Source organism: Limulus polyphemus, unplaced genomic scaffold, assembly GCF_000517525.1.
Source record: "Limulus polyphemus unplaced genomic scaffold, Limulus_polyphemus-2.1.2 Scaffold2139, whole genome shotgun sequence".
Classification (NCBI taxonomy): Eukaryota; Metazoa; Arthropoda; class Merostomata; order Xiphosura; family Limulidae; genus Limulus; species Limulus polyphemus.
Genome location: NW_013667749.1, coordinates 141137 through 168063, shown reverse-complemented (window position 1 = coordinate 168063; position 26927 = coordinate 141137). Strand labels below are relative to the sequence as shown.

The 26927-nt window shown below is 33.8% G+C and overlaps 1 protein-coding gene across 1 annotated transcript in view; it reads right to left on the bottom strand.

The window, feature by feature from the left end:
* The window catches only part of LOC106466064 (cyclin N-terminal domain-containing protein 1-like), a 72343-nt gene that overhangs the window by 37199 nt on the left and 8217 nt on the right, over positions 1-26927 (bottom strand). The window contains exons 2-3 of the mRNA XM_022394016.1: positions 14423-14593; positions 2775-2878 (exon numbers count right to left, since the gene is read on the bottom strand). Coding sequence (XP_022249724.1) covers positions 2775-2878; positions 14423-14587 — 269 coding nt within the window. The 5' untranslated portion in view covers positions 14588-14593. The remainder of the gene's footprint in view (positions 1-2774; positions 2879-14422; positions 14594-26927) is intronic.

The following is a 26927-nucleotide window of genomic DNA, read 5'->3' as shown; positions in this document are numbered from 1 at the left end:
TATCAAGAAGTCAGAAGTGACCAACCACAAAACAGCAATGGCCCTAAAGATTTTGTCTGTGTGGCTTAGAGAGTAGGAATGAAGCTTCAACCAATCTTGGGGAGGACTCAATAAAGTGTTTATGCGTTTTATTTTTATTTGAGGGGGATGGGGTGTGGAATGACAATGCCCTTGCTGTTTCATGCATGTGAACATTTAGGAAAGAACAAGGATTTAAATTTTTTGTGCTTCCCTGTGTTTGATGGATACATGTGTGTATAAGTAAAATAAGATCACATCATTTCTTTGCAAACACCCATGAGTGTGTTTATCTGCTAGGAATGACTGATTTGCAAGTTAAATTCAAGAAACTTCTCTTTTTATATTTGTGAGAGAATTAAGTCTGATTTTCTGATTCCCTCATGATTTTACATGTTAAAAGTTAGAGTTTTAGCTTTAATTTTAATTTTGGTGCTTTATTATTGCTCATTTTACATTTTATGTTATGAAACAATTTTAGTTTCTGTTCCTATAATGTATTCAATTTTAATGTTTTCCCTAGTATTTAGTTTTGTTTTTTATGTACACAATTAAAGGGGCTTACTATATTTAAGTTTTCCTTTGCGTTAGATTGCCCTCTCCTAAAGTGGGCAGTTTATCTTTGCACCTTGGTTATTCCTTTCTTTATTCTTTTTCTAGTTTTATTTTCTGTGATTGTATGTGTCACTACACTTTGTTAATTCATTGTATACCCGGTAAAAATGTGTTTTCTCTCAGGCATAACATAAGTTTCTATGTTACTGTTATCCTTCCATGAAAATTCATTACCTGCCAAATATTTCAATGTCAGTTGTAATATGAAAGAAAAAAAAACCAGGTGCACTATGCCTCCAAATAACAGAGGTCAATTATTGCAGCTAATCTCATATCACAAGGTTTTCACATCAAGATAGAATCACTTATTTCTATTCACAAGCTATATAATAGTTGTGTTCTTTATGTAATTGATCCATTGGTATTATACATCACTTATGAATAACTTCACATAACACAGACATACTTATTTATACTTACATATTACCATATCCATATATCAACATTAAACACTGTCACATACACTAATAGCTTAAAATCAACTGTATCTGGTATCCTCTTTGGGCTGCATCACACAGGTTATGTTTATACCAGAGGTGCAGTAATGTGCTGTCATCTAAGAGCTGTCTCACTTGTGTTTCTTTTTAGGCATCACAAAATGAATAATTACTGGCAGAATTTAGCTAAACTAACATGTTTCAGTTACAATTTGTGCTATTGCTATAGTATATATCAATATTCACTCAAGTAAAACACAACTCTCTCACTGCACATGGAAAAGCTATTACACTATTCAGGTGTACAGAGGAGAATCTAGAGACAACCATGCAGTATGCTTCATAGAATTTCCATTATTTGGCCAGATCAGGAGAATAATTCTCACAAAACTAAAGATGACACTTTTGTCTCAGAAAATTACTTCACCTTCAGTTGTGCAAACTGTTAATAGTTTAGATATTAAATTTATTATTACTATCCATCTTAACTATGTGAATCAAGCAGTTATCATGTGATATCATATGAATATACTACATTGTGAAATTCTGCTCAATAGCTCAGAATGTAAGAGTCACAATGACCTTTTGGTCAAACTGATCTTATGATCAAAACACCATAATAACTGTAAATAATCAAATGGTAATTTTAACAATTTAGTGCACACATCATAACTTATAATACCATCCAATAGCTCAGAAACCAAGAAATGCTTCTTCCTTACAGTCATTGGTTCTTCAACCACATGGTCATACTAGCTACTTGATTATCCTGTTTAATCTCAGCCATATCAATCAGAAGGCTTTTGACAGTGGTTTAACTGACTGTCAAAACTCGATGATGAGGAACCCACTTTGAGACTAATAATGGCTGGAGATGGCTTGAATGGGTAATGAAGAAAAACTTGAATATAACAGCAAATGTACAACGTTTCGACAAGGTTTTGTCATCATCAGGTACTGTCAAAACTGTTCCTCACCACTGGTTCTGGTGTTTCCTCACCCAGCAAGATCACTACTGTTAGCAGATGACGTCCATCAATATTATCTCCTGTCTGTCTTGACCATTCTCCAATGACTGTGGCTGGCAAAGTCTTGAAGTCCTATACAGAACTCTCCATTTGGTTTCAGACATGAATATCACACCAAAGCAACAACCCTCAGCTCGATTCTCAGAGAAAGTGTGTAAACAACCTTTCTTGGTGCACCAGACATTGTCAACACCTGTTCCAGCACGCAACCTGTCATCAGCAGAAACAAGATGGAGGTCATTACCTTTGCAACATCAACAAATAGTCTGATGTCCAGGAGATGGCTTGTTCTAGACTTGACATCTCTCTCAAACAGACTTTTGATCTTGTCTGTAAGTCATGAGGGTTCTAGGAAATGCCACTTGCATAGCTATAAAGCTTTTTTTAAACTTAAACACAAGAGTACAAGCAAAGGGCAATACACACACATTGGCAGAAAACAGAAAAGTTCATTATCAGTTCAAAATCAGGTATGGTTGTACATAGATAGTCCTTTGTGTACCATTACATGGAAATTTTGAAAAAAAAAAAAAAGTTAGATATGTAATCAAAAACAGTGATGATGTGATGAAATAACTGTTTTAAGAAACATTAATGTTGATTACACAATGGCTTCAACCCTTCAGAGTTTGTTATAGAATCACAATATATTTAATGCATTGAATAACCAACTTACTGATCAAAAAGTTCCACAGCTGTAAAAGACACTTCAATTGGTTCTTTTGACCATTCACACACATTAAAAATTGACTCTACTACCTTTCCACTTGTCCAGTTACCCTGCAATAAAATAAAAATAAGATAAAAACAAACAAATTATGTGTGATTATGAAATTTATTACTTGAAGCAACTTCCAATTTAAGGCAATGAAACACATCATCTTAATTTCTAAACACATTTCCAGAGTTTTATCTTTTATGACAACAATTTAAAGCCAACATTTTTTTTATTATTACAACAGGCATTTATTTTACTTTATAAATTAATGCAAGTATTGTAATTTTTTTTTCATGCTCACTTAATTATTCCTAGTGTCTTGTCAGGAGTATTTCAAACACTATCTATAGACAGTATGGAGTTGTACTTTTATATTTAATAAGATTTGTATATGTATGATTTTTTTCTGTTAATATAAAAAATTATACAGTTCTGATATCATTAGCCCTTCCAAGGTTGTATTTTTTCTTTTACAGTTTTTTACCTTAAATTGGTTATTTTCATTCTATCTCCCTAACTGTCAATATCATTCAACTGATACGTATGTGTGTGTTGCACATTAAAAGAGATCATGCAATGGTACATGGCTGAGATACAAGATTGATTGATTGTTGTTAAGCACAAAACTACACAATGGGCTATCTGTGGTGTGCCCATCATGGGTATCAAAACCCAATTTATAGCATCATAAGCCTTCAGACTTACTGCTGAGCCACTGGGGGCTAAGATACAATGAAGCATTAAATTATGATAATAATATAAAATTGAACTACCAAAACACTTACCTGAAAAATCATATTCTCTAGGGTCTGATGATTAATTATTTGTAAATTATATTATTATTTCATGTTTATAATTATATAAGAAAAACTTATCAATACAACAGACTATCAGCCTATACTTGCTTACATTTTGTCAACTTAAGTTGAAACATTTTGTTTCAATCCAAACTTTTCATCTATGTTAAAACTTCTCTTCTAAAAATCTCATCACAATTTTAACCATATGGACACTTTTCTTTATATGAGATTGATGCAAAGAAATGCTGTACCTAGTGATACAAATGAAGCTAATAAGCAAAAACTGTTGATGACAAGTACATACTTTAGTTATTTCAGTAGCATTTAAAGTTATGTTACAAGGGCAAAAATTTAAAAAAGGCTTAATATTTTATTGTCTGTATGATGTTTACAATGAATTACTTAAATTATAGTACATTATGACAAGTAATAGTACCTACATCACCAGGAATTTCAGATAATTAAATTTTGTAACTTTTAGTTTATATTATATAATTTTTTCAGTTCCACCTAAAACTTGTTAAACACGTGGTGATTCAAAAACAGTAATATTTTTGGTAAAGAAACAAGTTTCTGTCACTATTTGGAATATATGCTGAGAAAAAGAATCAATGAGTTTATGGAAATTACATACAGGTATGTTACATTGTTTCATACGTTTTATTTTCATTAGACTTTTGAAATGAACTTATCGGTACTTGATAGTCTCTTTTATACATTTAATTTAGAAATTTTCCACACTTCCAATGGTTTTAAATTTCTAAATTGTTATCAGAGTATCACTAAAATTCAATGCATGTTTGAGAATGTTCCAACGTTTCTGCATATCTTGGTAAACTGTGTTCCTTCGTGCAATCTGCCAATCTTCTCAAATTTTTTAGCAATGCTTAGGAGGCAGAAAGAAGATCGAGACAGTTTTGTGTGAAAGGAGGTAAGTACCGATCAGAAATACATTTTCAGTGTAACAAATGCAGCATTGGAGAGCTTTGCATGCAGCTGCCACATGTCCAAAGCACAGGCAATTGTAACAGTGGGTTACAACTACCACTGGTGTTTTTGTGAATTCTACAGTGTATCTTTGATATCAGAAAATAATACCATTTGATATTACACCCTGGATATCTTGTGTTTCATGTACATATATTTTAACTAAGTTTGTAAGTCTTTGTGTTCTGTTGTAAAACGTTCGTTCAACTTTAGTGGATTGTATGTGTTTATGTGTGAGTTCAGCTTCAATGTCTTCGTTTGTAATGCGGCTCTGTATATCTTTTATAATAAAAGATTTGGGGTTCAGTTTGTTTCCTGGTATGTGTACTGTGATGTTTCCGGGTTCAAATGCACCTTGGGGCCATTCCTTCAATAGACGGTTGAGGTCAGTGGCCTCTGACCCATTAACTAGGATGCCGCCCTTAGCTAGATGCTTGATTGATGTTATATTTACTTCCGAATTACATCTTTTGATTTCAGCCACAAGTTGTAGTTCCCTATACTGAGCTGGAATTCCTTGTATTATTATTGAGTATTGTGGTGTTACATTTGTTTGAGTGATCACGTTTTGTGGTGTCAGTTTTCTTATTTTCTTAAGTGTTACCAGGATGAAATTATTTGTATCTTCAAGTATTTGTGGTGTTTTGTAATGGTTTAAATTCAACTACGTTTGCTTCATTTTGTTTTACTTGTTGTTCATGTGCATTTTCGTGTGTTTCGTTATGTTGTGTTTGATTTAGTGTCTGTTTGTATTCTTCATTGTGTTCATGTGATTTTAGTGTTTCTGATTGTTCTTCTGGTTCGGAAGTTTCTATGACTTCCATGTCTGAGTTCTCTACTTGTAAGTTAGATTTTGTTGTCTTTTTTAGGTTTTTGTTTCCTTTTTGCTCTCATCTTTAGTTTGTAGTCCTTTTGTGCAAGGGCTACTAGTTCTTTAAGGTATTGGGTAAAGTGTTTTGTGGTTTCTATTAGTGAATCTGCAACCAAACCAGCCTTAACTGAAGCTCTGTTCATGCTGGGTGTTGACATAGATCCCCGCCACCGGAGATTTTGGAGATATCTGTCCGTGTGCTTTCTTCTTGTAAGGGGTACTTTGGAAGGGTATGCTTACCCACTGGGTCATATCGAATGTCTTGCTTGCCTGCTGAAGGGTACTAAACGTCTATCACCTTTGAAATCTCAGTGCCTTGGTGGAGGGTGGTCACATGCTATATATATGTTCAAAACTGGCAGAAAATTTGTGGGGTATATAGACTGGTGTGCTGAGTGTTAAATGTTTTAGCTATGCTTAGGGGGCAGAAAGAAGTTTGAAATATCTTTCTGTAAGAAGAGGTAAGACTATCAGAAAAGATGTCCTGAAAAGGTAAAATGTTCTATGGTGGAAGGTGGTTTTTGTTCTGTGTGTGATAATAGCTTGAATGGTGTTGAAAGGTGAAGTGTTTGTTTGCTCTAGTTAAGCATAAATCTACACAATGAGCTATCTGTGCTCTGCCTGCCACAGGTATCAAAACCCAGTTTCTAGCATTATACATTATACATACTGCTGTGTCACTGTGTAAATTGGTATGCTGTTCATATTGCTTTAAGTTATTGTGATTGTATCAATTTGTATATTTTTTCAAACATATTGTGTGTAACGATATTGCTGTATTCTATGATAGGCCTGATATATACTTTTTAAGTTAACATTATATTTTGGGCATTGCATCCATTGGCGTAACCTCCAATTTGATTCTTAAATGTATTTTCTTTGATATTTTTGAAAAGTGAGTATTCCAGGTTAATTTTTGATTAAAATGAACTCCTAGGAATTTTATGGTTTTTGGAAAATAAACATATGTCATATAGTTTTGGTTTCACTTCATTTTTTTTTTTTATGTTTCTTTTCAGACTTTTTGAATACTATCACTTGCATCTTTTGTGGATTTAAAATTACATGTCAAGTATTGTACCATTCCATAATATGGACTTTGAAGTTATATGTATATGGGATTAGCTGTTGAGAGAGATGATAGTTAAATATAGCATGTTATAGGAATTGTTAGTGGGATATAGTTAACATTTGTGTGTTTTGATTTTCTTATTCTGTCTTTAAACAGAAAATAGTTCCTTATTCTGATAGTTGGTTTAAGGATGACATGAAGTTCTACTTGCAAATTAATGCTACACAATAAGGTTTTGAGTTTTGTTTTTTTTTATTTCAAGGCATGCTTTCCAGTGAATTCTAGTGTTTATAAGTCTTTTTTAGATAACCAGCATAATCAATGAGTACATCAACAAAGCTGGTATCAGTTTTATTGGTTTCTTTTTTTTTTGCTTAGATAGAATTTTATGCTATTTATGTCTTTTTCTCAATTATTTCTAAATTACTAGAAACCTTATGGGCTCTGTATACCATAATTTTTAAAAAAGATGTGCTTTAAATTTCTTTGGTATAAAACTTTTATAGTTGAAGTATAAATTGAAAATGTAGTTTTATGGTAGACTCTGGTTTCAAACTTCCCATTCTTTTTAATATGGTAAATAAGAGTCTTCTTTTTCAACAGTGAATTTAATATAAATACATGGGACCTTCTTTTTTTTTTCAGACAAATCACTTTGTAGGTGATTGAAGAAGTACAAATGGTAGAGGTCAAGCATTAACAGCTACATGTAGTTCCTATTGAAAATACATGTTGACGCTTTTACATCAAGACTGTGAGAGTTAATGAACACAAAAGCATGATATGAAAAACATCCAGTTTGTATATCACATTGATTATGTTATGTGTTGTGTATCAAATACAAGCAAAATTTTGTAGTTAAAACCCACGTCTAGACACTAGAATGCCAATCAAGAATGTGACACAACCATCCATCCCCCGGTGGGACAGCTAGTATAGATGGTGCAGTATGAGTGGTGAAGGGTAGTCACATTATTGACACATCTAGCTGCAATGTTACAAAAATGAAGGAGTATAATAGACTAGTGTGCTGTTGAAAATGTTAGCAATGCTTAGAGGTCAAATCAAGGTTGTGATAACTTTGGGTGAAAGAGGTAGTACCATTTCAGAATATAGTCAACACATATACTAAGATCTCTTAATAAAATGTAACATGAAGTACAAACACTAAATCAACCCTTTTACATTGAAACAAATCATTCACTATATAGAACAAACCCTTACAAAGTATAGGGATATACACACACACACACTTAGCATCTCAATATATATATAAAAGTACAACTAAAATACTACATAACATTTATACAATACAGAGTGAAATAAAACTTTCAAAGTGGGTACAAAATAAAACTCCTTGACAACAAAACAACACAAAAGGCAGTATTGTTTCAAAATGCAAAAATACAATACAGAGAACCTTGAAGCATGGATGAAATATGTCTGATGCTATATACATATGACAAAGAAAAACTTAAAAGACCATGAACTAATGCATGAAAATATAACTTATATACAGGAAAGGACTTCTAACACTAATTTAATATTGCAACATAAAATGATCATTTGTAAAAACAAAAAGGAAAAGACAACACAGAGTACAAAGCATCCACATAGTGGTATCCTCCTGTGGGCAAGCAATGTCTTTCAAAGTCATCCATATAGCTGAAGATTTTGCAATCTATGGATTTACAATGCTAAAATCAGGGGTTCGATTCCCCTCAGTGGACACAGCATATAGTATGATGTGGCTTTGCTATAAAAACAAACACACACACAATCATCCCTGTACCCTAGTTCTCAGTCAACTGGGAGAGTCTGCATGATAGAGGTCTCTACTGATTGGAGATTCTTTCCCACTACTTTCTCTTCAGCCATAATTGATCTACTGTTGGAACCCTTGGAGTACATCCCATCTCATTAAGGATTCAACTTCTCAATGCAGCATCTAACAGGAGGTTTTAGCACACAAAATAACAGAACACAAAACCCTGATTAATTGAAACGCGATTATCAAAAGCATTGAGAAGTTGATCTCTTGTAGAAAAAGTTCAGATTGAAATAGCAAGGTCTATGATTTACAACAGATCAAAAGGTCAACCAGATCCATAGATTGAAGAGATTCATAACTATGTGGTTACAACTATTACTTGCCTCTAAAACCCACCTTTAGAAGCAGAGTAATCCTTGACCTACCCATATTTTCATGCAACATACATCCACAGAATAAGTTTTTCCCAGTGTCCATGAATGGCTCAATCCATAGACCATCATTAGGTTACCTTTTTGATCAATAGTCATGCTGCCACTGTTACTATTCCATAGCAAAGGACAGCACGCTCTCTGAAAAACTACATACATACATACAGTGATCCAGATTATGTACAACCAATGCTCACTTTTGACTATTAGAATAATCAAAATCTCCACTGTCTTTCTTGGGCACTTCTTTCATTTACAAGTTAATACTAGCAATGGTGCAACTTAAAGTTTCAGCCCAGGGTTGTCACTTTTCATGCTCCCCTAGTTTGTTTGTTTTAAATTATGCACAAAGCTACACAATGGCTATCTGTGCTCTGCCCACCATGGGTATCGAAACCCGGTTTCTAGCGTTGTAAGTCCGCAGACATACCGCTGTGCCACTGGGGGGCTGCTCCCCTAGTACTCTTATAGAATGCATTTTCATGCATCATATCTGCTCTTTGTGCTGAAAAGCAAATACTCAAAAAATTATGCTTCTCAAAATATCTATCTACTTGATTGAAAATATTCTATCACAACTACATCAAATGCTGAGTACACTAAGTTTATATTTTTATGATAATTAAGCTATTATCCATGAATTGCACATAATTCATATAATTTCAATAACTCAAACATTCGACTCTAAGCAACCAAAATCTTCTACAATATTCTTACCAGAAAAACCATAAGTGAAATTGTATTTGCATTCAAAAATAGTGTGTCTCACTGTTACTCCTCCCATGAACATTCACTTCCTGCTAAATATTTTAATGTCAGAACTGAAATATTCTTTCCCGAGTACTAATGAAAATAACGTATTTTCAAATAATACTTCCCAGACTAGTAACCACAGTTAACTTCACATTGCAAAGTCCTAAAATCAGGATCAAATCCTTTATTTCTTTTTCCATGTAGCTTAATAATTGTGTTTCTCATATAACTGAAGGATTTTGTGTGACATTCCTACATGCATTCATGACCATACATATGCATTTATCTAGAAATGTATATTACCATACACATTAATCTCCATTACACGTCACCATAATAGATTTTGAGTAGGTAACCTCTGGGTTTCAACTCAACTCGCACAATAACTGTCTCAGGTTATTTTACAAGGTATAGTTGGTAGCTTGGCTGAGTTATGTGCTGCTACCTGCAAGCCATTAAACTCAAGCAGTTTTCCTTCAGACTTTCGTGAAATAAATAATCACAAACTAAATTCAGCTGAACTAAGACCTCAGCTAAAAGTTTGTAAGTCAAGGTAAATTATTCATGCTGTCAATATATTAATATCAATATACATTCAAATAAAAACAAATTCAAGACTGCATAGGGGACAGTTCTTCCAGCCTCAAAAGAAAATATCTAGCAAAGATTTTAGCAGTATTCTCTATAAACCTCACACTACCCTGACAGATTAGATGATTGATTCTCATCTTGGAGAACATCCCTTAATAGCTCAAAAAGCAAGGTCCTTTTGACTGTGTTTTCAAACACCTATAATCTTTACTCATGCAAAATGTCCTTGCATTAGGAATCATATCTACTGGCACTAGTTGAGATGTAGTTATGAAATGTAACCCATATATTCTGCCAAAATTACTACCCAATGTATCAAAAAGCAAAGAATGCTACTTCTTTTCAATTATTGGCTACTCAAGCTGATGACTTTATTAGCTGTGTTAATTGAGTAGTAACCATATAGTGTAGTTCATGCACAATATTTCATGTCACCACTCAGGGCTCAGAAAGCAAGTGTAGTGATGCTCCTTTGGTCAACAATCTTTCAAATATCTGACTCCTAAATGTAGGTTTGGGTTCAATACCAGCCATATCAGTTGAGAGGATGACATTGGTGGTTACATGGATCATTCAAACTAAGCATCTCGTCAAGAACTGGCATTTTTTGATCTAACTTCTGTCATAATGAGATAAGACCGAGTTCTTGTCACCATCCTACTTAAATACTAACCAAAATGCATAGAATGCTTTCATACACCCTTTTCATTAGTCCATCAGACTGGAGGTGAGGTGGTGAAGTTTGTATCTTTGCCACACCCAACGTTTACATAACTCTGTGAACAGATGGCTGTAAAGTTTGCTACCTGATCAGAGGGGATCTTTTCAAGTACTCTGATCCAGGCTATCCTATTCTGCCAGTCCATTAGCCATGGACTTTGTGGATGTATACATCACTGGATAAACCTCAACCTACTTGGTGAAATAGTTGATAACCACAAGTATATATAGGTGACTTTTTTCTGTCTTCAGGAATGCACCAACAATTTCTAGAGCTATTCTCTGTAAAGAAACAACCATGTATTGTTGGATTTTACCCTGTTGAGGCCAACTTTTCCTCTGGATGGCACATACTGTACAGTGTTCCCTCAGTGTTAAATATTTCGACTCAAATGCAGCCAGAAGAAATATCAACGGCAGCACAAGTTTGTGTAACAAATTTTTATCCTCCAGTTATTGTATTATGTAATATCTGAAGAATTTTGTACCTCAGACACCAGGGTACCACTAACTGCAACACAGGTTGAGAACCACTTCTCAGCTATTGGTAACAACAGTACAGTACACATCCCATAGTTTTAAATGATCACACAAGTGCCATAGGTTGTTTGTATCTGTACTACATCCCTCATTCTGACTTGAATGTGTTTCACTTTGCTGTACAACAAGGATATAAATTGGGATCCTTAATTTGTTTTTCTTGGAGCTCTCAAAGTATTATCCACTAGTGGAATCTCCCACTGTGTGATCTATTGTTATATAAAGAAACTGTCTGAACTGACTGGATATGGGTTCAGACATTTTGACCAACATTGTAACTATCAGATAACCATGACATTATACATACTATTTAAACTTTTCATGTAGTAAGTGTACCTTGATGAAATTCGGCAAACCTTTAGTAAACATTACAGGTCTTTTGACACAAAAATCATTTTTAACTGAGTATTTTTACTAACTACTTACCTAAAAATTTATGGAGTCAGACTCTGACTAATCTGAGTGCAAAGTGAGTTTCATGTTAAAATTAAAAATACATTTTCATCATACAGTTTTGAAATTCTATTTGCATAATCTTTAGAACATAGTAAATTAATATCAAAAGCTTTTTTCCAGTAAAACTTTATATTCTATCTGTTATTTTCTCTATGCTAACACTGTGTACAAACTTGGTCCAATTGGGTGTGTGTGTGTATTTCTCATAGCAAAGCCACTTCGGACTATCTGATGTGTTCACTGAGGGAAATTGAACCCCTAATTTTAGCATTGTAAATCCGTAGACTTACGGCTGTCCCACAGGGGGACAATTTGAGTTTGTAACCATCATTTAAAAAACTAAATATAAATTACCCTTTTTTCTAGAATAAATGCACATTGTAAGAGGCAATTATACACTATTTATTTTTACACCCAAAGCTAATAGATTTTTTATTTAGTTATATTTCTTCACAAATGCTCTTAGACCCTCTCAGACTACAGCAACACCTATTTATTGCACCCAACAGCTTTGCGTAAACAATGGACCCAGTTACCAACATGATCACGTCAAATTACACAACCATGCTCATAACAAATATTTTGTTTATTTAATTTCATTTAAGTTTCCTTATATAACTAAGTAAATTATCAAGTTTTACTTTTTAGTTACTTTTCTAACAATAAATTAAAAATATACATAAAGTTGAAGAAAATTAGAACTTATCACTGAAATCTTGTCCTTTTCAAGCTTTTGCTCTCATACATTAGAAGTTAACTTAAGTGGTCACTGAAATTATTTTTTAATTCATATATGCAGCTTAGAATATGAAATATTGCCACACATATACAATATAATGTCCTAAAACTAATATAATTTATCTAAATTTGTAACTAAATGAGAAATAGTTTAGATAATTTGCATACCCAGTCAGGTAGAGCTCCAACAGTGTCAAACAAAGAAAAGGATGCCAAAATATTAAAATACATTTATTCATAGAGCCTGAGGCTCCATAGTTGTTAGTAAATTGAAATATATGCTTTATATTATTATATATAGGCCAATAGCAAAAATAAGAGAGGTTTTATGGCATATTTTGAAAACAGAATGTTCTACATTAAGCACGGCATATAATCTTCACTTTATTGCTTATATCCCGTAAAGCAAAAAGCTTCGTCACTACAAGTTGATAGTTTAGCTCTGGGATATATATATAAGTGTATATATATATATAGGTATCTGTCATAGTACAAGGGTGAGTGATAAAAAATAGAATTTGCAGTGGATACAACAGCAGCCAAAACATTGATAGAATCTGTAGTATATCAGGCACTCTGAACAAAACCACCACTTGGACCTATCCACACAAACTTTGTTTTGGTGAATGGAGATAAATTAGATGTGAATGGTGAGGTCACACTCAGACTAAGAGAATTCACTTAGAGGGTGAAGGTATTTGTTTATAACTGACCTCAGATCTGGTATCATCATTCTTTTAAACCCCTTCATTTTTGCATCATTGCAGCAACATTTGCTGATCATGTTACTCCACCAATTATAACGTGCCACCTATACTAGTTCAGATAGCTCCCTTTACCATTGCAGCACAATCCTCACTTTCAAGAATTGGCATATACAAACCAGAAACACTGGCATATCATTGGGGAAGAAGGGGGGGAAGTGGGTGAGAGGAGGTAAGTACCTATTGGAAATACCATGAATATACCATGCATTTCTATCTTCTTGATTTATTTTATTATTAATTCAGAATTTACCAAAGTCTGGAAAGCAGTTCAGTTGATTTCATTCTAGATGTCTTTTTTCTTTGCTACTCTAAAAAGATAATATCAGTTCTTTCTGTGGGAAGGTATTACTGCAGTACTGCATGTCATACAAGATATTGACAGCAGTGTTCTTCAGTAGTTGTTCAGGTGATGGTTCGAGGTTATGACTTCACCTATCAATGAATGAGAATGACCAGTTCTGTGGTTAGCACCTGTCACTCTGGGTAAACTTATCATTTAGAAGGAACATTTGATCTTGACAGTAGTATAATAATTCAGCCTGATCACTTATTTATATATGTTCTGTTTGAGATCTACTGTGTTGACCAGTTCAGTAGCCAATGAAAACCTCTGCCACATAAACTAGGATACAGCTGGCAAAACTAAACACCAAATGCAATATTATACATAGTATGTTTGGTCTGGATAATTACTTTTTCCACTTTATCAAAACTTTTGTGGAAGGGGAAAAGGCTGTTAGGTTGTATAGCAGTGCCTGGACTTGAAAGAATGACAATTAAATAAGGGTATCAATCTGTTATCTCGGTATGAAAAATTGGAAACTCCCAGTAATATAAAACATTTAAACATACAAATACATACATTTCCTGGAAATGTTTAAAAATAAGCAAACATTTAATAATAATAAAGACGTTAATTTATAGAAGTACCAAGAAGTATTCAAACATTGCTCCTAACACATAAAGCACAACAATAAAACAAAGTTTATAGGTTTAGGATATATTTTTAGAACACCATAAATATCATTTCTATTTCTACTTCATGTTATATGATTCAAAATAATGGGAAAATAGAAATAATATCATGCATTAATGTAAAGTGAAAATACCTGAAACTTTACCTTGGATTTTGCTGGATTAACAACATTTTCTGAGTTTTTTAATGCAATCAGAAAAAGCCAGTCTTCTAGTAAATCAACTGATACTGTCCCTAACTCACTATTGAAAACTGGCTCCATCAAATCAGAAATACTTCCTGTGGTGCCACATGCCATAATACCCTGAAAAAAAGAAAGATATCAAATTTATTTGGTGATAGTCTTGATACATCCTAGCCTGTTATCATAACAGTTGAGATGTGTAACTTTAGATAATGGAAATCAAAGTAAAAACAACACAGCTTAACCACATCACACTTAAATTAATTCCATCCATTCTCTTTTAAATTTTTATATTTGATGATTTGAAAATATTTACACAAACTGGTAAAAACAACACAGCTTAACCACATCACACTTAAATTAATTCCATCCATTCTCTTTTAAATTTATATTTGATGATTTGAAAATATTTACACAAGTTAGATACTATACTAATAAAAGTACAAGTAACATAAACTTCTGTATTCTCTTTCAATCTCGCATATTATGTGAAGATGAAATTTATCAAACAATATCTTAAATTCTTACAAAAAAATACAATATTAGCTACTTGATTACCTAGATTGATTGTGTAAATTTTACTGAATTAAACATACTTGGGAAAGTTTTTAAAGTTTTATGAAGAAAAAATGATTTACTAAGAAAATAGGTCATTTATGGTAGCCTCATTGTTAATGGTTAAAAAAAAACTTGTGTAAATCAACAAACCAATACAGATGAAGTTGATGTTATATGGTATGGTTTGTTTTGGATTTTGCACAAAGCTACACAAATGATATCTGTACTAGTCACCTAATTTAGCAGTGATAGACTAGAGAGAAGGTTACTCTTTTACCAACAAATAGTTGGATTAACTGCCATATTATAATATCCACATGGCTAAAAGGGCTAGCATGTTCGACATGACCTGCAGATTGCGAGTCAAGCACCCTAACCAGCAAGCTATGTCATACTATATAGAAATTAAATTACATGAGGCAATTTAGTCTGTTCAGTTAACTGATATATGATCACTATTTGCTGAACTCAAGGATTTCAAAGCCAAGTGTCTCACAGCTGAAAAGTGATCTGAGAAGATATGGAAGTCATACAAACCAAAAAGTATTGAGGAGTGGATTGAAAATACCCACCTTGTCTACTTCTATATTTTACCACTCAAAAGAAATGAGTAGGAGTAGTTGGCTTTGACTGAGAAGCATATTATGATTAGAAGAGAGCGAACAGTATATGCCAATCACGTCCAAGAAAAACAAAGGCCAGAAAAAAAAATGAGATGGTAAAACCATAATCAGCTCCTGATTGGGAAATTCCTGCAAGGACAAAATAATGTGAGAAAGAAGCTCTTTAGAGGTCAGCTGAAATGATGGGGGGAAGATGAGTATGTTGCAGTATAGCACATGAGCTATAGTGTTCAAGCAATATAACATTCACATGGTAAGAAAAATTATATCAGTGAGACTTCAATTAAAGAAGACTGTAAGGTAGAAATCTGATCCTAATCGAAAGAGTCAAAAAAACGAGAAAAGCTAATTGTACTGAAAAATAAAGTCTCAAAACAAGATAAAGCATAACATGCAGAGTAAAAAGCTGACAACTAGTCAAAGACCATATGAAAGACATGAACCCATTACCAATTGGAGGGTCACAAACGTTGGATGATCAGTAGAAGACGGCCTCATTGAAAAGCCATCTGTGTGATCAACATAAGGATTGTGAAAATTATTAACAATTTGCTTGTTATTAAAGCATCAGTAACAACCAAAATGTCAGAAGGTGGAAAAATCAAAGCTTCAAGAACAGAGTTATATAACATGAGAGCAGTACCTTCAGGGATAACAGACAATGAGTCAAGATATAAAATGGAACATATTTGAGAGAAAAAAGAACCCAATATCCATAACTCTGTCAAATAACAATATCCTGAATACCCCCGCTAAACCGAAAGTATTCAATTTCACGGCAACTGACTGGGAAGCATTCAGAAACAGTATCGATTCTCAACTACCGGACATCCAAACATCAGCTGAAAACGCGATGGCAATAGATGCATATGTCACCTCCATCTCAAATATTATAGTCAATGCAACAGAAACCATAATTCCAAAATGAGTAAACATGCACCTAAACTCAGGGTATCCCCACAAACACACACACACACACAGAGTAAAATTTGATTAATTTGGATTCATTGATCCCAGCCCTGTAAAGGTCCGTGTCATAGTATGTTTAAAATAAAATCCAAATTTCGATACTGAAAATGACTAATTTTGTACAAATCAGATAATTTTATCTTATCTATTAAAACAAACAAACTCGATCTAATTAACAAACCAGATGATATAAGTAAACTTAAATATCAATACTACAATATATGTCCAGTATTTCAAACAGAAACGGAAGTGCTCAGTCTTCATCAACCGGCTCTCCTCTACGACAGCTCACGCCGACTGACGTCACCACTACGAGTATATAACAAACCATGTGTATCAACAAATACTTCCCTCACAAACACATCTCCGTGTTCCACCAGGCCGCGTTTCAAGAAACAACACGCCTTGTATCCGAGTCTCCTTACAGCTTCTCCAGATATCTTGTGGCAATCTTGCTACCTACAGTAATTTCAAAATTCTTCTCGCTCTCGAAAATCTGAAATTCTTAAAGTTAGGCACCACTTATTACTAAATCATGCAGTGGGGTGAAGAGAAACTAAAGTTTTTGACCGCTCCTGGTTATATTGTAACCTAAATTCCCACCATGCTTTGGATTGGGATTGGAGAAATAAGAAATCAACCAGTAGAAACTTCTTCAAGGCTAGGGCTATCAGACATTCAAGGTGAATAGGCCTGATTAAGAGATTGATCTGTTTCAAAATCGTTAGAAAATGGAGGACATTCCCCAACTTGAGCATTCACATAGTCATGAAACACACCTGGGACATGAGCAAGGAATCCAATTTTATTGACCTGAATATGTTGATCAATAATTACTAACAATGGGATCTCTCCATACGTTAGAGGAAGACTGTATGAGTAAGACTATTAAAACTTTTTTGATCAACATATTCAGGCCAATAGAATTGGATTCCTTGCTTGTGTCCCAGGTGTGTTTCATGACTATGTGAATGCTCAAGTTGGGGAATGCCCTCCATTTTCTCATGATTTTGAAACAGGTCAATCTCTTAATGAGTTAAAAATACATAAACCTGAATAAGGTAGGAAAGCAGAGCTTATACATGATCTCCAGAGATATGCACAAAAAAGTCATGGAAGATGGGAGAGTTCATTGCATCAATAAGAATACTGAGTCACAAAAAAAAGTTTGGCATCATGAGAGCAACTCAACAAGAAAAGGAATTCATTATAACAACAATAATCTTGTTACCTAATCAAACAGTTTGACATATTTTGTCTTTTCTTGTAATGGCATTTTAGGTGATAATAATAAGATAAAGTTAGATCACAGAAATTTAAGAGACAAAATACTTAGAGATATTTACACATAGTAAGTAAAAAACATTTTGAGAGAAAGTGTGTGATTTCAACTAAACTTAAACAATTAATTTGCACATATGAATTACCTTGTCATACTTAAAACTCCTAAAAATTCTCAATTCTTTTCAATATAATAACACGTAATCACGAGTTATCAGGTTTATTTACACAAAACCTTCTCAGCTTTGAAACAGAAAAAGAAATACAGGAAAAGTTACTTTCTATAATAATAATATTGTGACTGTTAATCAATGAGATTTATCCTTCTTTAATTATTATAATTTTCTTAGATTTTCATTTCCTGTCATCAGGTTCATAATCTGAATACTTTATTTAAAACAATACAGTTTGTATTTAGTTGATTTACAATATTTAAAGATATGTAAGTAGGTTCATGTTTCTTTCACATGTTTTACCATGTAAGAATTACCATAATTTGCACAATGAATCTGATAAATACAACCTTTTAATGTCTGCTTAGAATACTTTGTAGACACAAAAGACTTTATAATCAAATATAAAACTAGGCTTTTAAAAGAAAAGTTTTGGTGACCAACATGCTCTATGTTTTCCCCACATATAGGTAAACATGAAAGACAAAATATTACATCATCATTTCTGTTGATCACCATGGTCGAATACTCAACATAAAAATAATATTCAATAACAGAACTGACTATGTGGTACTTGTAGATTCATGCAATTCCCTTAAGAGTAACCATGGTAGATCAAGAGAATAGTAAAAGGTTTGACAGAAAATGTTATGAAAATTAAGCTGTATTCTCGGGATTTGATTGATTTATGGAAAATGAAAGAAACTGGACACAATGCATGACAGTGTGAAAGAATATTTATTCAAAACATAAAATTAAGGAGCTTGAATGAAGGATGACACCTTTACTGGAGGCTTGGGATCTTATAACAGAGAAGCAAAATCTCTTCATCTATGTGAAGAACTGTAAGACTCTTTAAGAAATATTCTATAATGAGAAAACAGCATTATAAATACAAGACAATAATGCTATTTTTCCTAGAGTGCATGCAATGCCCACATTAAAATTTAAGTTGGTCATATCCTTGAGGTATCATCTGAGTCTGCAATGGAATATGATCACTGTATCTCTACAGAGTATGTCCAAATTGACAGAAATCTTTTCTAGGAGAAGGCACAGGTGATACCATAGGTGAATGAACCAGAAAAACAGGTGAATAGGGTAAAAGGATCTTATCTACTTTTTTTATCAATGTTCTAAAATGAAAGTACATATACTTAGGGAATTTTTGAAAAAAAGAAAAAAGAAAGTTTAGAAAACATGCAGTATGCCTGCACACTACTTCTTTCTTCCCCCCATTTACCTGCAAGTCATCCCTAACTTTCAATTTAAAAACCAGTTAAATAACTAATGCATTGGTCAAGTAGGCAGTATAACTTACTCTTGCCAAAGTAAAACACACACAACATGACAGACAAGTAAAACTAAGAATACAACTTTACAAACCTCAAAGCAGTTTAACGATATAACCTATAAAGAAGTTCAATTCAAAATACAAAACAAGATATACTTTTAAAATTGCATCAAAATATGAAATAAAACAAACTCTTTCAATATTGCATAAATAAAAAAGAAAATACAAAAACAGAAGAAACCCTTCTTATCAGTAAACATATTAATATGAAATAAGCTCACTGGCATTACACAAAACAATTCTTGCACAAATAAAAAGAAAATAATGCAAAATAAACCCTACATAACATACAAAAAGTCTAAAATACAACATTTCATAAAACACTGATGTCAAGGACAAAAATATTTCAATAAATCAATATAAGATTATAGGAAACAATATTTAAACTTCAATTTATACAATACAATAGTAAATCCTCCCATTTTTAAACATAAAAAACAAAGCATACTAGAATTAAAAATACAACATGAACTCTTTACATAAACATACTGCTTCCATCAAAATTAAAATAAAAACACTGTTGCTACAAATGTAAAGTTAACTTCTAAAAAGAAGAACGAGATAAATTACACTAACACACACACACACATATATATATATATATATGCATGGTCACAAGCAATTTCAGTCATGACTAGAATATCCTCATTGTACAGTAAAAAGATATTTTAATATACATACACATAAATACATTACATCTTGCAATATGTACCAAATATATGCATATTTCCAAAGGGAAAATTTATGCAATGAATATAGAAGAACATATTTACATAAATATAGGAATATGGAGCCTTGTACCTTTACTGAAACCCTAACAACAGTTTTTCCAGCATGGTAGTTGACGTCTTTTGGGCTGTGCCTGTCTGAAAGATATTCTCCTTGGCTTTTGCCAAGGTCTTCTATGTCTGGGACAATTCTACCCATAGCTGTCAATCTTCCCCTTCCTGTTATGATGATGGTTCTGCACACTTCAGCAGCTGATCTTCCTCTCTATTATATAGTGCCCAAGCTTCCATCTACTTATAGGGTGGGCTTGAAAGGAACTGGATCTCCTGAAGAATGGGATGGTTGTCAAGAGTTCCAGATTTTGTGATCACTGAGCCTGGGTGTAGAACTACTTGGGTGGTGGTGGGTCTGCAGCAGAAAACACTGAGTTCCCACATCAATATTACCTCATAATGATAAACTTGATGCTTGATATTTTGTAGCCAATGGCATAGTTATCGGTACTAATGAAGCCTTACCTACTTGAAATAGGGATGACTTTTGGCTAGACTTGATATCTGGGAAGGTCTTCTTGGGTTTGGGAATTGGATGATCCCACTGGAGATTTAGACACGTTGGTGTTGATAGTTTCTCAATGGGACACCCTCTGACAGGACACTATAATTCTACACCCTGTTCCAGAGATCTTAGACAATGTTTTCCTTATCTGAGGATGTTATTGGGTCTCTTTATCTTTTGATGCAGATGCAAAATCCAATTTAGGTAGGGGTCATCATAGATTGTGTGGCAGACAAACTTGGCTCTATTGGTGAGCTGTGACAATGGTCCTCTGGGCTGCAGTGGTTACATTTCCTCATGCCACAGATTTCAATGCTGTCCAGCAGTCATGTGTGGTGGCTAAAAAGGCTTCAGGGCCAGCCATTGGTGGCTTTGGCAGTTCACTACTTCAAATGCGTCAACCAAAAACACATCTTCATCCATGGATTATGAAAGTCAAATGTAAGATTTGCCATTGATACTTTTGGAACTTTATATTAGCTCTTCAAGTCTCTAAGGTCACCAAATAAGAAGCTGTAATTGAAGATCTTTCTTTCACTGTCAATGTAGAAATTAGCTGACAAAAAGCAAGGATAATGAATTATGGCAATACAGGTGACTGGTTGATAGGAAAAAGTGGCCAAATGTTTAAGGATGTGATCTTTCCTCGAAAAAGTAAGGACTGATATGTAAGTTCAATTGACCTCATCACTCTGTCACCCTGGACCACAGACCAAGCATCAGACATCCTGAATATGCCTACTACCTCATACCTATGACATCTCCAGCAAGTATGGGTAATAAACTAACAAGTGAGAGGCTTTTGAAAACAGAACATGATTGGAGGATCACATGCCATCTACACCACCAGAACACCACAACCCTACTCTACTGAATGTAAGTGAACACATTCAGGAGGATTCCTCCATATCACCCCAGCAGCTTGAAACTGGAAAGTAGCAAAGACTTCCATACTCCACTAGAATAACAAGGGTTGATAAAACATGGTGGTGAATCTGGAGGAATGCCAACACTGGAGACAGTGCAATGGGTGATCATGAAAACCCTATTTTGAAAAGCAGACTGCCCCTGATTTATTCAATCAAAGGGACAGCAGGGATAAGCAGCTATCCCCTTCGGCTTTACCCATGTAAGTCCATGGGTTAGGATGGTCTGGAATGGGCATATTAATGAAGCAAATATATTGTGAGGAAAAACCTACTAGCAATCTTGTGGAACACCCTATCTCAATAGTGTGTATTATAGGCCATGTGTATACACTGTGGCTGTACAGTGCAGGTTTCAGATATAGGAACCATACCTAGACAGATAATATTCACCGCTGAGTAGGATCTGAATCCTAAATGGGACATGCCCCTGGAGGGGAAAATGTATATAGAAACGATAACTTTCCCAGTCATGGCTGCACCAAAGTTTGAAGGATAGCAACAGTCGAAAGCCAGTACCCAAATGAAAAAGGAACAGCCACCCAATGAAGATAGTGAGAGATGATCACATGAGGTGGGGGACATATGCCTGACTGAAGAGTTTCCTCCAATGGACGATGGAGTTGGGAATCCATGAAAAAGGGAAAGTGCCATACTGCAGAGTCCACACGTGAAACCAAAGACTCTGGAAAATCTCCAAAAACAAAGAGATGGAGAAAAGGAGCCATACTGAAGAAATAAAGCTAATGGAAAAGTAGATGAACCTGTGAAAAGACAGCAACCTTCCTAATAAAATTCCAACAGAAACAAAACCACATATGACGGAATAGAGCCAAAGAGATAATAGTGCTAATGAGGAATAAGGACGGAAAGTGTATCCCCTGAAAAACCCCTCAGGTGATCAGTGCCTCAGAAAGAAGAAACATGTTGGACAAGTACAGTAGGAGAGCTGTAAAGGTAAGACAGAGGTGAGAAAATGGATGTGGGAAAAATGGATAGGATTATCAGGGACACCCCCACACACACACATGAGCAAAAGTGACTATAACTGCTGGGTGCCAAGAAAAGGTTGATCAGCTTCTGATATGCCAAAGCATAAAGATCAGAAGTCCTTGGTGGGTGAGGCATGCTAACACCAGACCTCAACTGAGAAATAAAGTACTCATCATGAACCCCAATGGTAGGGGAAGGAAGGGGAAAAATGGACTCAAATGATGGTTGTCAGGTTAATAAAAAGATACAGTATCATATGAAAAGTGTGAAAACAAATAAATGGAACAGACATGGGAAAGCATATCCAAAAAGGCAGAGTTAGGCCTAGTAGATTTCATAGGAGATGCATGGGAAGGTGCATCATAGGTAGGAGGAGGAAAATATACTGTCAAAATCCTCCTCATTATGAACAGGTTCAGAAAATGCAGGAGAAACCCAAACATTGTCAGGAGAAAAAGGACACCTCATATAACAATTAATCTCCAGACAAATGATAGCTGAAAAATCCTCAGTCAAGACCCCCAGACCTGAATCCTGTAATCGCATTCGAAGGAGTGGAAAAAATATCAGAAGTTGTAAAACACAAATTTCAGAATTCATCTTAAACCATAAACAAGTTGAAAAAGAGAAGAAAAATCAATAAACAAAGGTAAGTTATTGTGAAAAACTACTACAAACAAAACTAATTGTAGCAAATCAATCAATCAAGCAAATCACCACTTTACAAAAAAGAAGGTGAAATGAACATGCAAAATAGAGCACAAGTGAAACATGTCTGCATTCAATCACTGCCTATTCGGTAGAATCGAATAAAGGGAGTCACATGTGTCAGGAAGGTGTTGCACTCCCATGTTGGTGGAGGGTTGTGTCATGATGATTTACATGCGAGATGCAGTTGAACTACATTGACCATGGGGTACATGGGAGTTCAAGGCTTGTGGCATGCAAAAAAAAGTTTTGCATATAAAAGGCAGCACTGAACAAGAATAGCTGTGCATGTGTCAAGAGGTAAGTACAGTATGAGTATTTACACCACCATTTAATTTCTCTACCTGAACGTGGCCATTAAAACTGTCAATATATATTAGCATAAGTGTATGCAACATCCTGGTGGCCTCAAGCATTTCTCTTATCAATAATCAAGTATTTCCTGCCTAAGAGCTTTAAAAGTACCAATAGCTGCATCACAGGTTGAGAAAATATATCTTGGTGGTTAGTAATGATGGTAAAACACGCATTTTTGCCCATGTAACTGTTGTAAAAACACCTACAGGTTATCTGTGCTATGTTCTGCAATGTGCTGGTTGCACTTCATCTTGCTGCATGATTAAAAACACTCACACTAGATCTGGGTCCTTCAGTTGCCCTTCCAGGAGCTTCTGAAACATTAATCATGGTATCCAACCACCTGGGTTTTTCCTAACTTTTGATAGAAAAGATCCAATTGGCAATTTGGAGGAGTTAAGAAAGCCTCTCCTGGCATCTTTGAAATATATGTTATTAGAGAAAATTTTAATCAAACTAAAAATATAATAACTATGATCAAGTTAAAATTGTAGGCAATTTGCCAAAATTTCTCAAAAAGCTGCAGTCTGTCTGATCAAAGAAATATATTTTTATATACATTACACTAATGTACTGTCTTACACTCAAATATTACAGACTGCCTCCCCTAAAAATTTTCATTAATATTTAATCGTCACTGTAAGATATTGTAAGTTATACAAATGGCTTTGATTGGCTCTTAGATCTGCTAATAAGAGGGTATGCAAACACTATGTGATACTTTATTTTCAATATGCAAGTATCATGGCTTCTAAATACTCACAAGTTAGCTTCATTAGTATGGTGCTGCTACTATTAGCAGAAAGCAAAAATCATTTGAAAGGTCATGTCATATTCTTTGACTCTATGCAGTAGTACAATACTCTCTTACTGTTTCTCAAAGTTTGTGGCAAAAATACTGTAGTCTAGAATGTTGATCAATGTTATCAAGTGATAGTAATGTCTAAAAGTCAAAATGTATCTGCTACATTTATCGTCTTTAGATCCATGACAGAAAACTTAGTTATGAACAATGTTTAATCATATGTTTGAAACTGTTGTATTGTATTACTAAATAAGTTACATCATTTTAAGTCTACTTTTTTCCCAAATTTTGCAACATCATGAGATGCCACAATCTACTTTCTTAACCATGTTTACTCACAGAGTGAATATGTCAAAAAAAAATCATAGTGCAAGAATCACCAGCCAAGGATGAAAATAATATATTTCAAACATTACTGAAAAATATTTTATATATTATCAATTGATTCAAAGTACTTCATTCTACTGTCATGTAATCAATAAAAATCACCTTAATTTTACTTCAGGTTTACCAAGCCTCATTAAATAAATATATTGATCATGACCTCTAAATATATGTCACCCACTTGAATAGACTTAGTATGGCAAAATCAAATGTCTTACAACAGAAATTAATTAAACACAAATACAAGGTGAAAATACAAAAGTTTAATATAGGGAAAATAAATAATGTTATGGTACCTAATGCGGCTCTTTATAATTATCTGGCTTGAAGTGATGTTTATATATGACTTAACTAACATCCAAACTTCAAAGGAATTTGATGATTGGGAACAAACAATTTATTATCTTCATCATTCTAAGTCTAGTATGTCTTTAACTGATCCCCACAGGTTCTATTTTCACAACCCAGTGCACAGCAATACTGAGGTATATTTCTCCAGAAAGTTTCCAAGACCTAATGCTTTGCAAGACTAAACATGTTCTTGTATGAAAAAGATGTGCAGAAGTTGCCATAAAGATCAGTTGGACTACCCTATTTACTATCAAATCTCTAATATTAGACAATGACATACAGTTTGTTTTAATAAACAAGATTCATACTTATGGTGCAAAATGTGCATGGACAATGTAATTTCACTAAATGATTTGATACAATTGACTATAATGTAAGTTATTTATTTCTTCTATAACATTTTACAGGATACTTTTGCTTCTAGGCCTAACTCATGAATAACACTAAGAAGTCACTTACTCAAATTCACTATTATGATGAAATACAAGATGCCAATTTTTTACATTAATACAACCAGACTCAATTTCACTAGAAACTGTCTAAAACAACAAACACTCTCTGATACTGACTACTCAATTAACAATCTTAGTGTGTTTATTGTGACAGATTTATTATTATACATTTATTTAATATTGATGTTTGTTTAAATTAAACTTACATTTAGAAATGTACATAACGTATACTGTTAAATATGTATTGCAAAACTCCCACCTATTCTCTAAAGTTGTAGAAGATTCTCGAGTGTAAGAATCAACAATATATGTGTATTTATGTCAACCCTAGTGTTAGCATCAGTATTGTTAAGTAAACTGAAGTTTCAAGAAACTCTCCATGCTCCTATAAATAAAACCAACGTGATGCACCAAAAAAAAGAGTATCTATTGTTGGTTTGCTATAGTTGGTGTGCTACAAACTTCAAAAGCTATAACTGTGATTGTTATAACGCTTATTAATCAAGACACTTCAGATACTTGACCAGGAACATTTATAAATTTCGAGCATTACAAACCATTTAAGTTCAGTGGATTCACATTGGACATTAGTACTTTTACAAAAACATTACCTATCGTCATGAGTAGAAAAAATTGACATGTGATCAGTGAAGACCACAGAGCTCCCGTCATGTGAATTGTACCTACGTCAACTCGAAATTCGCTCCTTCATCGTGAACCCTCAATAAGATATCAAGGAAGTTCCAGACTAGAAAGAAGACTTTGTATTGCTTGTAAGTTTGTGGAACATTGTATATAAATCATTGTTTGTAATAATTATTTGTAATAACTGTTACTGTAAATTGTATTGTTGTTTATATATTAAAACATATTTGTATAAAAAAAGAAAACTGTGTGTATCAATCTTCTTGGCAAATATCATAAATTGGATATATTATCGGCATTTATTTAACTACTAAATCTAAATTACAATTTAACAATAAGAGATGGTAGGCAAATGCAAGAATATTAGGTTAAATGAAAATATTGATTTCAAAGCTCAATATATTTCTTTCATTTTTTTCAAATTTTATATCTCATCTTTGGTATCCAAATATGTTGGCTTATAATATATGCAATTTTCCATTTCTTTGGAAATTTTAAATGCTTAAAATTAGAGTGGTAATTCAGAAGTGAAGAACATTGATCAGTACTACAGTTTGCAATCCAACCCCCCCCCCCCCCACCTCGCCT